This window comes from Podarcis raffonei, chromosome 6 (genome assembly GCF_027172205.1).
Source record: "Podarcis raffonei isolate rPodRaf1 chromosome 6, rPodRaf1.pri, whole genome shotgun sequence".
Taxonomy (NCBI): Eukaryota; Metazoa; Chordata; class Lepidosauria; order Squamata; family Lacertidae; genus Podarcis; species Podarcis raffonei.
The window spans coordinates 9,994,430-10,012,420 of record NC_070607.1 but is presented as its reverse complement, the minus strand read 5'-3'; the positions used below and the strand labels follow the sequence as shown (position 1 = coordinate 10,012,420).

Genomic DNA, 17,991 nt, shown 5'->3' with positions numbered 1-17,991 from the left:
GGCCAGTCACCATCCCTTGGCCTAACCTACCTAAAACGTTTGTTGCAAGAATGAAACAAAGAGGAAGTTCTTGGAAGATAAAGGTTGTTGGTAAATGAATGAATGAATGTTTAGGGGTTTTTTTGTGGGAGGGGGGAGCTTGTTGCTACTGTTGATTTTTTTTGCATCTTTATTTGAGAACTTATTCTGATTTATGCTGAAATGGTTGAATTCTGTTGTGTACTTTTTGACAGTTTATTGTTTATGACATCTTTTATTGTGTTTGTAATTATGTTTGTTTTCATGTAATCCACCATGAGCACGATTAGAACGATCAAAAGACGGCGTACAAATTAAATGATAGATGATGTATGATGATGTAAGTATTTAGGGCGGCATTCAACATCGCACTAATAAGATTTTTTTTTTGTCATTGCAAACATTTCACCCCTCTCTTCCTGCAGGGTTCTCCTGACCCTCCTGAACAAATTTGGAAAAGGCACAGGGGGAGGATAAGGAGGAAAGTCCCACTGCAGTAGCAAGACTTTTGTGCTGGCTTCCGTAAGCACAACTTAGTTAAATCCAGCCCACTGTAATTAAAATGTTCCCTTAAAAATACATCCCACGTATAGGGAAGGAGAATTTTATCTGGTGCACATTTTTAAACAAATGGACTCCAATTACATGAATCAGAACATAATAATTGTTATGTACTGAAGTTCTTACCCTGGGCCAGCAGGGGGATACTGTAGATAGCTATGCAAATAAGGGATCGAAAGTGACGTTCAGTGATTGGATAGTTTTAGAAAGTTGTTACAATAACGTTGTACTGGAGCTCTATATAAGAAGCTGACTGAACCCTTCAGTTCAGTTCTCGCCTCTGAATAAACAAGAGCTGTTTGAAGAATCACTGTGTCGTGTGATATGTTCACCCACAACTTAACAATAATCATTTGGATTAAAATGTATCCAAATCTTACAAATTTGGCTCAAAAAAGGACCAAAATTTGTAAAAATAAATAAATGTTATTTTTAGGACAAAAAATGTTTAGAGATGCATGAAAAACAAAACCCCAGAAAGAGAAAGAGCAGAAGTTAATGACCACTGTGACTTTCCTTTTCTTACTAGCAAGTAAGTCTGGAGTTATCATAGTGATGTCACAGTTGCTGGGTCTCAGCAACACCAATGCCCTTTTCACCAAAGCTGCCTTTAAAGTATCAATTCAGTCACATGCTAAAAGAACATCCCAGTCCATCATGATGGGCGAGGTACCTGGACAGCAGGAAGCCTTGGAACCATTTTTCAGCATCATAACTAGGTAGGACTGCAATAATTCCATTTTATGGGCAGAGATCCCTTTTATATTCATTTTTACCAACAACCATTTGTAGGTTGACTTCTGTTTTAAATTAAAGACTATCAGTTAAAGCAAATTAAACAAACACTACAGACACAAAGTAAGGTTAAGGTCTTATCTTGTATTAAACAAACTTGGAAACTCTCCCATCACCTCCAATGCAGATAAATTCTGAGTTGAATTCTAATGCCATGCATTTTAATAATAATAATAATAATAATAATAATAATAATAATAATAGTAATAATATCTTTATTGTCATTGCCCCCTCTCGGGGACAACGAAATTACTTGACTGCTCCATAAAAACACTAATTAAAACAATACAGTATAGTACAGCAAGGAAGATTAGATGACTTTCAAAGTCCAGGCTTCCCATTCAGGGCCGAGATCGCTCTGGAGAAGAAGCTGTTCTTAAGACGGCTCGTTCTTGTCTTCATCGTCCTGTATCTCCGTCCTGACGGCAGGAGCTCGAAGGGACAGTGACCAGGATGCGATGGATCTTTTACTATGTCCAGTGCCTTCCTATGGCACCTTGTGGCATAAATCTGCTCTAAGGTGGAGAGTGGGCAGCCAACAATGCTCTCTGCTGCCTTGACAACTCTGCACAACCCCATCCTGTCCTGGGTAGTACAGCTTCCGTACCACACACATAAGCCATAAGTGAGCATGCTCTCAACGGCACAGTGATAGAAGGCAAGCAGCAGTTTCTGCGGAAGATGGTTTTTCCTTAGAATTCTCAGTTTTATAACTTCACACAGAAAGAGGTCCCATTTAAAAAATCATTCCTGTCATACAAGTATCTATAATACTCCATTAACTAGCAGTGAGATAATGGATATTTTTTTAATGGCCCACCCATCTTCATGGAGATCAGTTTAATATCTAGGGAACCATTCCCAGAATATTCCAGATAATGAAAACTTGTTTCCACATTGCTTGCTTTTGTCTTTTTGCATATATGAACTCATATGGACCATTACTAGCATGTATAGGACAGGTGTTTCAGCTTCCCAGTCTGTAAATGGAAATATTTCATTAGAATTGGTAGTGGGATTGCTCACTGGAAGGACACCACCATAACTTATCAGGATTACTTACCAAAGTCCCCCCAGTAATCCTTTACTCCTCTGTCTGCTAAGCATCAGAGCTGTACAGTACATCCGAATCCCAAATTAAAGATTAGACTGAAAGCTATGATAGCCATTTGCAAATATCTCAAGGGCTGTCACATGGAGCAAGCTTATTTTCTCCTTCTCCAGAGGGAAGGACCTGAACCAATAGCTTCAAATTGCAAGAAGGGAGGACTCTCCTTCCTTTGAGATATTTAAGTAGAGGTTGGGGGGCCATCTGTCAGGGATGCTTTAGCTGAGATTCCTGCATTGCTGGGGGGTTGGACTAGATGACCCTCAGGGTCTCTTCCAACTCCACAATTCTACTATTCTAGTAACACTGCGAGACTTAACCCCACGCTATCAAATCTGTGAAAAGAAGCCTCGTTTTGCACAGAGGATATTTTGTGGTTACTTCTAACACCTGGAAACAACATCCCAGCATGGGCGTAGCCAGGATTTTTGTGGATCCCCACAAAAAGTTGTTTTTTTGGGAGATGCCCCCCCCCCAATAGTTGAGCTTTGTCCAAAAAGTTGTTGAGCATTTTTGGAAGACTGCCCCCCCAAGTTGTTATTTGAGTGTTTTCAAAGCTCGTCCAAAACTTTGTTAAGCTTTGGGAGACCTCCCTGCCCAAAGTTGTTAACTGAATGTTTTCTAAGCTTTTCAGTATATATATTTTTTTAGGACACCAGCCTACACATCCCCCCCCCCCGGAAAATTTCCTCTGTTATTAATATTATTATTATTCTAGATTTACCGTATTTATACCCCATCTTCCCCCCACCCCCACGACATGGACTCAGGGCAGCTTACAGATTAAAAACAAGAAGATAGAGGTAAAAATTTAACTATAGAAAATACATTTTGAGGGTTTATCTCAATAATCAAATAATAGATATTATTAATATTGATTGATTGATACCCAGTCTTCCCCCCCCCCGCCCCCACGACAGGGAGTCAGGGCGGCTTACAGACTAAAAACAAGAAAAGTTAAAAACACAGATGAATAGAAACCCCAACATTAAAAAAATATATATTATTATTAGAATCAAAAATATCTTTATTTGCATCAGCCACCAGCCATAGCAATAAAATAAAATGTACTGAAGACAGAGGTAAAAATTTAACTATAGAAAATACATTTTGGGGGTTTACGTCAATAATAGATATTATTATTATTATTATTATTATTATTATTATTATTATTGACTGATTGATTGACTGATACCCCGCCTCCCCACCCTACCCCCGTTGAGGGACTCAAAAAGAAAAGTTAAAAACACAGAAAAATAGAAACCCCAACATTAAAGAAAAGCAACAACGAAGCATTAACTGAATTAAAATTCAGTCTCTCACAGAGAGACATATAGGAACATATTCCAAAACTGACAGAGCTCAACCGCCTCAGAGCCCTTCGCTCCGCCCCCTCGTGACGCCGCGCGCGCCTGCGCAGTTCGGAAGCCGCACCTGCGCCTGCGCCTCGCTGCCCTCAGCCTCCGCCTGCCGCCTCTCCATCCCTCGCTCTCTCCGTCTCCCTGGCAACGGCGCCTTCCCCGCCCCCTCTGCCCCCCGATGTCCGCCGGCGACGGGCGCCCCTCGCAGCCCCCCTCGCGCTTCAGCACCGCGGCCGCCGCCATGCAGGGGGAGGACGCCCGGTACCTCAAGAGGTAGAGCGCCTCAGGGCCTGGTGGTTAGGGAGCGGCAGCGAAACGGCCCCCCTTCCCCCCCCCCGGCCGAGCATCCTCCCCTTCTCTCCCCTCACCCCCCCTCAGGTGTCAACGAGAGGTTTGGGGTAGGGGGCGGGTGGGAGGTGGAGAAAAAGCCGGGGGGGGGGGAGAGAAGATGGCGGCATGTTTGGGGAGAAGGTGAGGGTCCTTGGGGTGGGGTGGGGGGAGAAGGTGAGGGTCCTTGGGGTGGGGTGGGGGGAGAAGGTGAGGGTCCTTGGGGTGGGGTGGGGGGAGAAGGTGAGGGTCCTTGAGGTGGGGTGGGGGGAGAAGGTGAGGGCCCTTGGGGTGGGGTGGGGGGAGAAGGTGAGGGTCCTTGGGGTGGGGTGGGGGGAGAAGGTGAGGGTCCTTGGGGTGGGGTGGGGGGAGAAGGTGAGGGTCCTTGGGGTGGGGTGGGGGGAGAAGGTGAGGGTCCTTGGGGTGGGGTGGGGGGAGAAGGTGAGGGTCCTTGGGGTGGGGTGGGGGGAGAAGGTGAGGGTCCTTGGGGTGGGGTGGGGGGAGAAGGTGAGGGTCCTTGGGGTGGGGTGGGGGGAGAAGGTGAGGGTCCTTGGGGTGGGGTGGGGGGAGAAGGTGAGGGTCCTTGGGGTGGGGTGGGGGGAGAAGGTGAGGGTCCTTGGGGTGGGGTGGGGGGAGAAGGTAAGGGTCAGACCATTGGCTCATCTTGCTCCGAATCAGGTCCCCCCCCCCATGAAGTGTTGGATGGAACACAACTCCCATCATCCTTAGCCAACTTCTTCTTTGGCGATGCATTGTAGTCGAGTAAGATTGTCTTCCATAAACACGGTTTTCGAAGTCAGTCTGTAAATGACTCTGGAGGCCAATTCTGGATCCACACGTCCTTCCACAGTGGGGACATAGGTTTCCAGGTGGGAGTTGGTCACGGTGGGGGTTTGCCAAGCATGCCTTCCTCTTAGAACTTTCGTCCTGAGTTTGAGCGTCTTCAAAGCCCACGACACCTTTGGTAAAGGCTGTTCTCCAATTGGCGCGCTCGCAGGCCAGTGTTTCCCAGTTGTCGGTGTTTCTACTACATTTTGTTAGATTTGCCTTGAGAGCGTCTTTAAACCTCTTTTGTTGACCACTGCCATTACGCTTTCCATTTTTAAGTTCGGAATAGAGTAGTTGCTTAGGAAGACGATAATCAGGTTTCTGAACAACATGAACAATCCAACGAAGTTGATGTTGATGAATCATTGCTTCAAGACTGGTGATCTTTGCTTCTTCCAGTACACTGGCATTGGTTCGCCTGTCTTCCCAAGTGATGTGTAAAAATTTTCAGAGACACCGTTGATGGAATCTTATGAGGAGTTGGAGTTTATAAGTGGTCCATGTTTAGGCAGCACGGCCAGTGGTCAGAGATGATGGGCTTGTACTTCAGGGACATCCAGGGTTTCAAGCAGGGATCTCTCCCAATCCTGTCCGGAGAGGCCAGCCCCAGCGTAAAAACTAGGTGCAAAAAATGGCTCTTTAAAACCAAGGTTGGCATCGCCGAAACAGAGTGTGTGGTTGCTATTTTGGGGGCAAGACGACTATAAAGTCTTATTTTCCAAATGATGGGCTGACCGCACAGTTCAACGTCTGGCTGGTTCTGAGGACGACCTTGAGCTGGGTTAAGAACGCTGAGAACTTGAAGAAGAAAAGTCCCTTGATCCAATGACAGTCCACCTATATATTGGCCTGTTCTGAGCTCTCTTTTTTTAACGCTGCCTGCTCCTGTTCAGGGCTCAAGCTGCACAGAAAAAGCAATTAGGTTCCAGAAATTCATTCTGATTGTGCAGATAAAAGATAATAATAATTTTATTATTTATACTCTGCCCATTTGGCTGGGTTTCCCCAGCCACTCTGGGCAGCTTTCAGCGCATATATAAAAAGAGATGTCTTCTAAAAGTTGGGTAGTAACTGATAAGACTTCTACAGGATGGGGTATTAGTGTGTGAAAGGAGCCAGGATCCAATGATCCCCAGGCATACATCTCCAGATGCTGAGAGATCAAGTGCCATCCTGGCACCCAGACATCTTCACTTGGTCGCAAGTGGTTGAAAGCTAAGTGTAAAATGCGCCTGGTACCTTGCTAATTTTGAACACTGGCCAGTGGGGGGATTGGACCTGGGGGGACCATCTGCTCACAAGGCGTATATTCTCTTCCACTGAGCGATAGGTGAGAGAGCTTGATAATGCCACAGGAAAGTGCTTTTGGAAGCTTTTGCACTGCTTCATGGCAAGAAGAAAGCAGAGAGTGCAAGGGCATCTTTCTAAGGCATGATACTTAGCAGAATAAACTTTAAATGTGAGGCCACTTTTCAGTGGCTGCTAACATTCATGTCTCTGAATGTTAGTTCCTGGGGAACAAGCAACGGGAGGGCTGTGACCTTCATTCCCTGTTTGTGAGATTTCTTTCTGATCACTGTTGGGTTTTGCAGCAGTCCAGCAGTACTTTATATATTTTTGTAATCTTGTGGCTTGATAGTACACCTGGTAGATGGAAGGCCAAGTAGTGTGCTCGGCTTTATTTCCTCATCCGTTACTGTGACAAATAATAGGTGCTGATTGCTATCTGAAGTGTCATCCATGTATACTCTGAGACAGCTGCTTGAAATAGCATCTCCTGTATCAGCGGTTCCCAAACAACAACCCCTCAGTGAAAATTGCTAAGGGTTTTGGTGGACCACGGTGCTTTTTCTGCTTGTTGTAGTAACTGAAATGTGTTGGGCTAGATGACACACTGGAGCACGTCAGTGAAGCTCATGAATGATGAATGATGCAAATATGGCCTGGAACTGGTAGATACTGCTTTCCTAGAAACATCTGCATTTGCTAGCTCTCCATTTGTCAAAATAGGAATAGTAGTAACTGCCTCAGCTGACTATTCCAAGAATAAACGAAACAGTCTAAAGTACATTTTGCACTAAAAGTTCTGTGTAGGTAACAAAAAATTCTATTCACCTGAAAAGGGTGAGGAGAATTGTATCTGCTTGTTTTGGTGATGGGAAGCGGTAATTGGCTCTGTCATTCTTATTGTTCTAGGATCAGACGTTTTTCCTTATGGCTTTTTCATTAGAAATGGTTTTAATAGTAGTTAGTTGTATCCCACATTTCAGGACACTAAGGCTTTGTACTGAGAGACGAAGCCAAGAAGTCTTATCCAAATGAAGAGAACAAAAAGGAACATATACTTTGGCCAAAGAAATACAAGCAATTCAATAAGGGATGCTAAAAAGAAAAAAGGACTTTGGGAGCATATTGCATAAAACATAAAAGACCAATAACAAACCAGTCTTTAAAGAAATACAATTGTAGCAGGAGACCGCCTAAGGAGGGTGGTAGGACCTTTGGATGTCAAAAGGGTCAAATATAAGTTGAACTTATTATATCAAATATATGTTTTTCTTATCACCCAGCATAATTGCTACAGGTTATTTTTCTTACTTAACAGGAAGGTAAAAGGGGGAAATATTGATGTACATCCATCAGAAAAGGCACTTATTGTTCACTATGAAGTGGAAGCTACCATTCTGGGGGAGATGGGAGATCCTATGCTGGGAGAGCGAAAGGAGTGTCAAAAAATGTAAGTTTATAGTATTCAGAAGTTCTTGTTAAAATACCTTTATGTCTAGCTTTTTTCATTTTTAAAGTTTCAAAAAGTTTAAATCAGGAAATTTTCGATAACCTAAATCAGTTGAGACTTGATTGAGCATATAGTAAACTATATCAACTCTACATAATATACAAAAAATTGGGAGGAGCGTTATTGGTTTGGTTTGGCTTTTGTTCATTTTTATTATGTATTTTGTGTTCTTGTTTTGTGTTTTAATGTTGTGAACCACCCTGTGATCTTCGCATGGAGGGTGGTAGACAAATTTAATAATAATAAAAAGTGTGTCAAAAAAGATTTTCAAAAGCCAAATATTTCAGGAAAAAACAAAAAGCATAATATTCTCACCCAAAATGGCAGGGGAGAGCTGGAAAGTCCTTGTGGCTCTCTAGGACACCCTCCCCTGAGCCCAAAGAGAACACCAACGATCCAAAAGTCCAGAAAAAAAGACTCCAAGGGCTCCAAAATGGCATGTGGGAGTTCTTGCTGCTGCTGTGCTACCCCACTCAACTGCTGGGGGGGGGGACTGTATGTACTGCAGTGGGCTCCCCACAGAATGCAACGTAAGTGGGGAGTCACCTGTATATGACATCTGCATCAGCTAAGAGTGAAAAATCTTGGATTATATTTTACAGCATCCGACTGAAGAGTCTCAATGCAAACACAGACATTTCTTCCCTGGCTCGGAAGGTGGTGGAGGAATGCAAGCTTATTCACCCCTCCAAACTAGCAGAGGTAGAACAGTTGCTGTATTACCTGCAGAACCGCAGGGACACCTCATCGGCAAAAGGTGGGCAAAACAAGATCAAATGCAGACTTCAAAACAGTCTGTGGTATAGGCACCTCTCACTTTTACCTGTTTGTTGAGGGAAGAAGAGCAATGGTGAAGGCAGCCTCTCTTTCCACCAGATAAACAACTTTATGGAGAAAACATAGCCAGCCAAGTAGAAGAACACTAAAATATGAATACGTTTTTCATTAATCAAGCAATATCGCTGGCATTTTTGTTGTTGAAAATTCTTTCCCAAATGTGCATTTAGTGAGATAGAGAAAGATGCCGCATGATGCTTTCAACTCTGATCAGTGTTTTTTGGGGGGGTGGGGGTGGAGAGGGAAGGTAGAAGGAAAGTCTTTAAGGTTGGGATCCTAAAAGGTTGCATTAAATTGTAGCCCCTTGCAATGTCCTATTTACAGAGTATTTTACCCATGATTCCCAAGCTCAGCAATGGCCCCCCCCTAACAAAAATCCTGGCTACACCCATGCTGCCTTTCTAATGGCAAATAATAATTGTAAAGTTATTTACTAGAAACTACTTCTCAAAATTAAATACAGTTTCTCATAATGTCAAAATCAACATTGTGACATAACGTATTAAAATGTAGCTTATTCAGTTAACCACCAAGTCAAAATGCAATTCCTATTTTGTCAGTCCCGTAGTATATTCATTTCTTCATCTTCTCTTGTATATTTCTATGAGACAGAGAGTAACATGGAATAGTTTTCTAAGTGTCTGATGATGATGATAAGGTTGGTAGACATGAGGAACTGGCTCTGGTAGATGCTGGCACAGGCAGACGAGACAAGAATTCCTGGATATTCCCCTGTTTCGCCCCAAGGGGCTTCATCATTCATTCATTTCAATTGGTTTTGCATAATATAGGCGTTGTAATGGTTTTGCCTTTCTAATGGCAGCTGCTCCTCTGGAATGACATTCTTTAGGTTGCAATGAGCTGTTGCTAGGAGGGATAGTGTCCCCTTAGGTGTTTGTGTGCTCTTTTCTTTTGTGCGTAACCTAAGTGGTAATCTGTGATAATGGACTAGACTGATACCCTGACCTCAAAATACATCTACCTAGAAATCAGTAAACTATGGATTTCAATGGAACTTCCCCAAGCATGTATGAGTGCCACTGACTCAGTACTTTTCAGTTCTCCTCCAGATCCTTTTTTGAGCTGAATATAAAGAGATGGTTTAAAATAAAGCGAGAATGTTAAAGGAGCCTTTATTGTTATGACTCTGTTTTCCTTCCACAGAAAAGAAGGAAAAATCCAATAAGCCAAAAGATCCACCACCTTTTGAAGGGATGGAGGTAGGCATTGTTAAAGTTAGAGGATTTTAAATACTGTATAGTTAAACTTTTCTGTCATCTCATTGACTTGTTTGGAACGAATTCATCTGTTCTAGATGAATTTGATATAATTTTATGCTGCTTAACTACTGTGTTTAATGATATGGAAACTGACACTTTACCAAAAAAAATTAATAATTTGGGTAGCACATTCATGTTCATAATGACTATCTTTTCCCACCCCTGAAGTTTTCATTCATACTTATATCTCAGTAGCAACACCCTAGTGGTCCTGGGCCCTATGGAAGTTAGATTAGCTTCAACCAGAGCCAGGGCCTTTTCAACACTGGCTCCGGTCTGGTGGAACACTCTGCCTCATGAGACCAGGGCCCTGCAGGATCTGATTTCTTTCTGCAGGGCCTGTAAGACAGACTTGTTCCACCTGGCCTTTGGCTTGGAGCCAATTTGATTCCCTCCCTCTCTTTCTTTTTTCTTTTCCTTCTCCTCCTGCGATGAGGCATTTTAATGAGGCATTTTAATATTTTAATGCTTCAATATTTTAATGTTGTATTTTAATTTTGTTTTAAATTGTAATCATTCAGCTTGTTTTTATTATTGCTTGTTAGCCGCCCGGAGCCCAGGCTTGGCTGGGGAGGGCGGGGTATAAATAAAAAATTAGTAGTAGTAGTAGTAGTAGTGTCTCATTTCAAACCTGTTTATACAAGATTTCATTCCTCACTAGCTACTTATATGAATTATCCTTTAAATGCAGTGGGGGTACTTATATTAAAAATAAGGAATGAATTTAAGTACTAGCAATTTGTTTCCTGGAGTGTCTGCAGTATTTTTCTTTTTCTCTACTTGATATTTTCAGATTGATGAAGTAGCCAATATCAATGACATGGACGAATACATTGAACTACTTTATGAAGATATTCCTGATAAAGTGCGTGGCTCTGCACTCATTCTGCAGCTGGCCAGAAATCCTGATAATCTGGAAGAACTTCTGCTTAATGGTAATTTTAAGCTTATTTCTAACTTTCAGCTTGTGATGTGAATTTTGCCTCAGTAAATGGAGCAGGCTTAGTAGTCAGATTTTCAGATAAGCTTTTCAGATTTTTAGATAAGTGCTAGCTGAAGGCCCTGGCATCATCCAAAGAAGGAAAAAAAAAAATAGAACAGCAGTTGCTACATATGCAGTAAAACCATGATCAAATCCACCAAAACTTCTTATTGCACAGACTAAAAAGTAATTCTCAAAAAAAAAAATGTGCAAATTAGTTCTCAGAGTCCCCTTTGCAATTGACTGCTAGCCCATCCAGTTCTTTCTTCCTAGCCAGTGCTTTTTTCTGGGGGGGACGCATACCCCTAAACATTTTGTAAATCTTAAGTTTGGCCTCATTGAGGGGGAGTATTTCAATATGAGTAGGAAAATGAGACTACTCCTAAACATTTTTAAAGAAAAAAAGCAGTGTTCCTAGCTGCTAGGGCAGGGGTCAGCAACCTTTTTCAGCCGTGGGCTTGTCCACCTTTCCTCAGACTATGTGGTGGGCCGGACTATATTGGGGGGGGGGAATGAACAAATTCCTATGCTCCACAAATAACCCAGAGATACATTTTAAATAAAAGGACACATTCTACTCACGTAAAAACACGCTGATTCCCAGACCGTCCGCATACTGGATTGAGAAGGCGATTGGGCCGCATCCGGCCCACGAGCCTTAGGTTGCCTACTCCTGCGCTAGGGCATAGAGAGACACCTTATAAGTCACAGAGTCTGGATCACTCAGCAGCCATTTCACCCTCTCCGCCCTGGTTAGACTTAGTAGTCTTTATGCATGTTTGTTAGGTTTAGCTTAATTACTTATTTTTTAATATGCATATGCATCACTCTGCCTCACAGTCACTTGAACCAGGAATGTTTCCGCCACTGGTTTGCTAAACTATGTTCCCTTGAGACACAGAATTCTAACTTCTAGCAGTGAGAAACTGAAGTGGAAGCTCCTTAGACGCTGACTGTCTTGTTCTAGTGTTGGCTTCTTTTGCTTTGATTTCTGGCTCCTATTCTTTATACCTCTCCATCTTTGGTCCTTGATATTTTTCATATTTTTCCTTTTTAAATTTTTAAATTAAATTTGTATACTGCCCTATACCCATAGATCTCAGGGCAGTTCACAACATAAAATTACACAAAATACATAAGCACAAAGACAACCCAGTAATGTCCCCTTCCACAACACATTTAAAAGGGCATTGGGTGTCAGTCAGCCAAAAGCATGGTTAAAGAGGAACGTCTTCACCTGGTACCTAAAGGTGTATAATGAAAGCGCCATGCGAACCTCCCTGGGAAGAGCATTCCACAAATGGGGAGCCATTGTGGAAAAGGCCCGTTCTTGTGTTGCCACCCTCCAGACCTCTTCTGGAGGAGGCACACGAAGAAGGGCCTCAGAGGATGATCTCAGGTTGCAGCTAGGTTCATATGGGGAGAGGCAGTCCTTGAGGTCCTGAGCCATTTCAGGCTTTATAGGTCAAAACTAGCACTTTGAAATGGGCCCAGAAACTAAATGGTAGCCAGTGCAGTCAGGCCAGGATCGGTGCAATATGCTCAAAACACCTTGCCCAGCTGAGCTATCTGGCTGCTGAATTCTGCACTCACTGAAGTTTCTGAGCTGTCTTCAGAGGCAGCCTTAATGTACAGTAGTACCTCAGGTTACATATGCTTCAGGTTACAGACTCTGCTAACTCAGAAATAGTGCTTCAGGTTAAGAACTTTGCTTCAGGATGAGAACAGAAATCGTGCTCCGGCGGCGCGGCAGCAGGAGGCCCCATTAGCTAAAATGGTCTTCAGGGTTAAGAACAGTTTCAGGTTAAGAACGGACCTTCAGAACGAATTAAGTACTTAACCCGAGGTACCATTGTATAATGCATTGCAGTAATCTAAGCTAAGAGGTTGGTTCCCATTCCTGCTTTCTGCACTAACGCAAACTTGCTTGCCATTTTGTGTGCCTAGATAGCATATTGCAAAGCAAGTTCTAGAGGGATACTAATCTAAAGTAACATGGCAGGATATATTTTGTGGCTAAGCGCATGTTTCAGATGGTCTTACGGGGCAAGAACGGTTGCTTCCTGATGCAATGTAATCTGCAGCTGAGACTGATCATACTCTCCCCCTTCTTTAGAAACTGCACTGGGTGCTTTGGCCAGAGTTCTACGAGAGGACTGGAAACAAAGTGTAGAACTTGCTACTAATATCATTTATATTTTCTTCTGCTTCTCTAGGTATGTCACATAATTTATAATGTATATGAATGTACGTATTCTGAAAATTTAATATATATATTTTTAAATGAGGAGGTTGAAGCACAGAGTAGAACCTCTCTATCGTTGCAACATCACTGATCTGTTTTTGTGTGAGTTAGACTGGCAATAGAAGTTTTGTTTCAAAGCCAATCACCCTGCTCTGATTTTTTTTATTGGTATTTTTCATAATGTAGTTTTTCTCAGTTTCATGGACTTATCACACACTACAAGATTGGGGCTCTCTGCATGAACATCATTGATCATGAATTGAAGAGGCATGAGCTGTGGCAGGAAGAACTCACGAAGAAGAAGAAAGCCGATATCCTTTCTGTAATTTTATCTTAGCCTTCACCTTAGCTTTGTTATCTGTAGTAGACAAGTGGGACTGCAACACAGTATTGTAGCATTTAGTGCTCCTGTTCAGAGTTCCAACCACCTTCCCTTAAAAAATCCAGTCACTACTGTGTGTTCACTAAGAATGCTCAGTCTCCATTGGAGTATTTTGGGGTCCCCTCTTAGGGTTCCTCCCCTAAAGTTCTGCAGGCCAGGTATTACTTCTCTTTAAGACTGGTTAGTGTCATTTTGACTACATAAGGATGCACACCGATGGGATGAGCTCACTGTTCATTATAGGGCTGAGACAGCAAATTGCCTTAGACTAATCTGATTGCTTTGGGACACGCGTGGCGCTGTGGGTTAAACCACAGAGCCTAGGACTTGCCGATCAGAAGGTCGGCGGTTCAAATCCCCGCGACGGGGTAAGCTCCCGTTGCTCGGTCCCAGCTCCTGCCAACCTAGCAGTTCGAAAGCACATCAAAGTGCAAGTAGATAAATAGGCACTGCTCTGGCGGGAAGGTAAACGACGTTTCCGTGCGCTGCTCTGGTTCGCCAGAAGTGGCTTAGTCATGCTGGCCACATGACCCGGAAGCTGTACGCCGGCTCCCTCGGCCAATAAAGTGAGATGAGCTCCGCAAACCCAGAGTTGGTCACAACTGGACCTAATGGTCAGGGGTCCCTTTACCTTTACCTTTAATCTGATTGCTTTACTTATAGAAGTTGTCAGATCCTAGCTTTGAATTGCATCAAGCTGCCTGTACTCATGACTGAAGAGTTTCTGTTCTTTCTTTTTTTCCTGATGTGTTGAGCATATTCTTAACTCCCAGTGTTCACTTGATGAAGATCCTGATAATCAGACCCTGAAAAAAGAATATGAAAAAACCTTTAAAAAGTACCAGGGGCTTGTTGTCAAGCAAGAGCAGCTACTTCGAGGTACAAATTCCTAATGTAGTAGTTACTTTCTCTGTTCTTAAGGGAAATGGTTAACAAGGACTCCAAGGTTGTTGGTGTCCTTTTAACACTGAAGCTATTTGGGCTACTCAGAACTGCTGTTTCAGCAAAGCTTATTTTGGTTTTGCAGCTATTAATAGCAGGTGGGCACCTTTGCTGAACTGTGTTTTTTTTTACACCTGTTAAAAACATTTTTATTTCAGCGAGCTTACCCAGACTTGTTACTTTGTTATTGGAGTGTCATTGGTTGTTCCTAGAGTTGGTGAGGTCCAGATGTTTGGCCTACAACTCCCGTGATCCCTAGCTAGCAGCACCAGTGGTCAGGGATGATGGGAATTGTAGTCCAAAACATCTGGAGGGGCGAAGGTTGGGGATGCCTGCAGTAGGGGTTCCGCAGGCAGTTTTTATTGAAAATGTAAATGCCTGCTGAAAACCTTTCTATTCCACAGGCCTATGCAGGCAATTAAGGACACATCTTTCTGCAATAGCTAGTTGATTTTTTAAAATAAATAAATAAATGCAATATTATAAACCGCTTTGATTTTTTAAAAAAGGAAATAGTATGTAAATATTTGTTATAAATAAATTACATTTATTTATTTTTAAAGTTTGATTTTTTTTATTTTTAAAATAAACATTTTAGACTTATGTAAAGTGCTTAATATACTTTTTCGTTAAACAGTCTATGAATTTTGTTTAACAGCCTATCATTTCTATTTACAAATTCATCTGTTGAGAAGCGCCCTTCTTTCAGGTTACATGAGGCCTGCATAGAGCTAAGGTCCTAGCACACTGCCAACATCAACTAGGTATCAGCTAGTGACCATCAGAAAATGAGAAATTTCCAGTGTTTGTTTAAGAATCTGTGTACAGTACTGGAAGTGAAAAGGCGCTGAATGGATAGAATATATTGAGCAGATAAAACTTTTTATGGAAATTTGTTACTAGATCATGGATATTAATAGTACAGGAAACTGTGGACCCCAATATTCTCCTAAATATTGTTGGCACAGTCAAACCACTGTGTTAGCAATACCGAAGTGACCTTCCCTGGGCACAATGCCTAAATATGATGGGATGTTATTACACAATTTGGAAGCATGTATAATCTTTTGTGGCACTTGGTTGAAGTACAGATAAGACTACAGGTCAATAGTGTATGAAATCTCTTAACGCTTTGTTCATTCATATAATTCAACTGGAAAATAGAATTTGCCTTTCATTATGAGTTGTAGAGTCCATTGATTTCAGTGGGATGTGTAACAAATAATACTGCCTGGGTATAGCTTATTATTATTATTTATGCTTATGGTGGAATGAAGTTAAACCTTCTTCTATAATTTATTTGAAATGTTTCCCTTTATGCAGACATCTTACTGTAGGTAGCAGGTTTAGAAAGAGAGCCCCTTTAACTTTAAGACTAACTGCTAGTTTAGTCACTAGCCATCACATTCCACCTCAACTGAAAGGCGTTTCTCTGCTTCTGGAACCTCCAGGGAAACAGTTCTGAGTAACCACTCAGGAAATGTGCTAGTCCACCTTTGCTGCTTAAATATGGTCCACTGATGATTCTGTAAAGAGAGAGGTGGTGCCCCCCCCCCGGGGGGGGGGGGAAGGAAAGGTCAACAACTTTGTCCGGATTTTCATTTTTGGGAATATGGCAACCCTAGGTAGGAGCCAAGCCGTGTCTAATATTGTTACGATAATTGGTATAAATATTTGAGTTTATTTTTAAAAGACCAAGCTACATTTTCCCAGTAAACTAAAACACTTGAAATATATACAGTAGTTTACTTCCGCCTTTTCGTTGTTGAAATCACTTAAGCATCAAAGAGGACACACTATGCTTAAGTGGCTCTCATTTCACTGAGCCATACATAGGAGATGTTTGCAGTATTCAAAATCCTTGGAAATATTTCACATTCTTAGAAATGAATGAGCGCTACATTTTTTGTTTCTCAGTATTATTTCTCGCCCCCCCCCCCCAACGTGCCAGTTGCCCTTTACCTGCTGTTGAACCTTGCGGAGGATACTCGTACTGAACTGAAGATGAGAAACAAAAACATTGTCCACATGTTGGTGAAAGCTCTGGACCGGGATAACTTTGAGCTGCTGATACTGGTTGTGTCATTTCTGAAGAAACTCAGCATCTTCATGGAAAACAAAAATGATATGGTAAATCTTCTAGCATTTTGCTGAAACCGTGTTAGTTGTCTATGGAAAGCTAATCAACAAAAGGCAATATCATTGCTTTCCTGTTCTCCATTTGTAAATAGGTCTTCATTTGCAGTTTGCTTGAATTGGTATGGTGTTAGATCAATTAGTTTACAATGCCTAAGTATCTGGGAACTTCCACCTTCATGTACCTCACACAGGGAAAGATAAAAGCTCACTGGAAGCATGCATGTCTTCCATGTAGAGGAGTCCCTCACAATTCCAGGGCTTGGAAAGGTCTCTGTCTGATTTGTTGAAATGCTATGGCCAATCACAGTAGATTTCTATGGGATCAACGGACAAATGGCTGACTTGGTGTATGCAGGCATGCCTTTTATCTGAATATATTAGGTTATTCAGAGGGATGCGGGTGGCGCTGTGGGTTAAACCACAGAGCCTAGGACTTGCCGAACAGAAGGTCGGCGGTTCGAATCCCCACGACAGGGTGAGCTCCCGTTGCTCGGTCCCTGCTCCTGCCAACCTAGCAGTTTGAAAGCACATCAAAGTGCAAGTAGATAAATAGGTACCGCTCCGGTGGGAAGGTAAATGGCGTTTCCGTGCGCTGCTCTGGTTCGCCAGAAGTGGCTTAGTCATGCTGGCCACATGACCTGGAAGCTGTCTGCGGACAAAAGCCGGCTCCCTCGGCCTATAGAGTGAAATGAGCACGCAACCCCAGAGTCGGACACGACTGGACCTAATGGTCAGGGGTCCCTTTACCTTTTTATTAGGTTATTCAAGACCAGCAATAGGGAGCCTATAGCCCTTCAGATGTTGTTTGACTGCAACTCCGATCATTTATTTCAGCAGTTAAATAAACGCAACTCCCCTCTTTTATGGAGTTTAAGTTCCGGCGCCCCACACACCCAATAGGGAGCACCGTCTAGACACCCTTTTGACGCCCTCCCTGCCACGTTCTTTCCACCTAGATAAAAAATACTGCACCAAAAATATCCACAACTGGAATTGAAGGAGACATTGTGCTTAAACACTCTGGGTTTTTTGCATCATTCTGAACTTGATATTACTATGTTTAAAATTCTGCAACAGATGCCTTGAATTCAGTTACTGAGTTCTTGCCTGTACCCTTCTATGACTCCTGTTGATTTAAAAAGGGATGACAAAAACATTCTGATTGTTTTCTTTCCGTTTTGCTTCTTAGATTAAAGAAAGAGGCATGCTTTTGCATAAAACTAGAGAGTCTTGACATGTATCAGAGAAATATTGCTGAGGAGAGAAATCTTGTTTACTGCCAGTCATGATCAAATGTCTCTCTTTGCTCTGTCCTCTGTGCAGAAAACATGATATCGGGATATGATACTGCTCATAAGTCTTTGGAATATAGCTTTTAAAATGAATTAA

At 42.4% G+C, this 17,991-nt stretch overlaps 1 protein-coding gene across 2 annotated transcripts in view; it reads left to right on the top strand.

Annotated features, from left to right (window-relative positions):
• The first annotated feature begins 1,279 nt into the window (after window positions 1-1,279).
• Window positions 1,280-17,991, top strand: part of KIFAP3 (kinesin associated protein 3) — a 72,815-nt gene continuing 56,103 nt past the window's right edge. The window contains exons 1-9 of one of the 2 annotated variants that reach the window (XM_053391362.1): window positions 1,280-1,298; window positions 7,604-7,735; window positions 8,398-8,552; window positions 9,797-9,852; window positions 10,706-10,847; window positions 13,011-13,110; window positions 13,326-13,450; window positions 14,302-14,400; window positions 16,415-16,593. In XM_053391362.1, the coding sequence (XP_053247337.1) occupies window positions 7,692-7,735; window positions 8,398-8,552; window positions 9,797-9,852; window positions 10,706-10,847; window positions 13,011-13,110; window positions 13,326-13,450; window positions 14,302-14,400; window positions 16,415-16,593 (900 nt within the window). In that variant the 5' untranslated portion in view covers window positions 1,280-1,298; window positions 7,604-7,691. Of the gene's footprint in view, window positions 1,299-3,918; window positions 4,117-7,603; window positions 7,736-8,397; window positions 8,553-9,796; window positions 9,853-10,705; window positions 10,848-13,010; window positions 13,111-13,325; window positions 13,451-14,301; window positions 14,401-16,414; window positions 16,594-17,991 lie in introns of those variants that run through there. The other variant, XM_053391361.1, reaches the window with a different exon arrangement.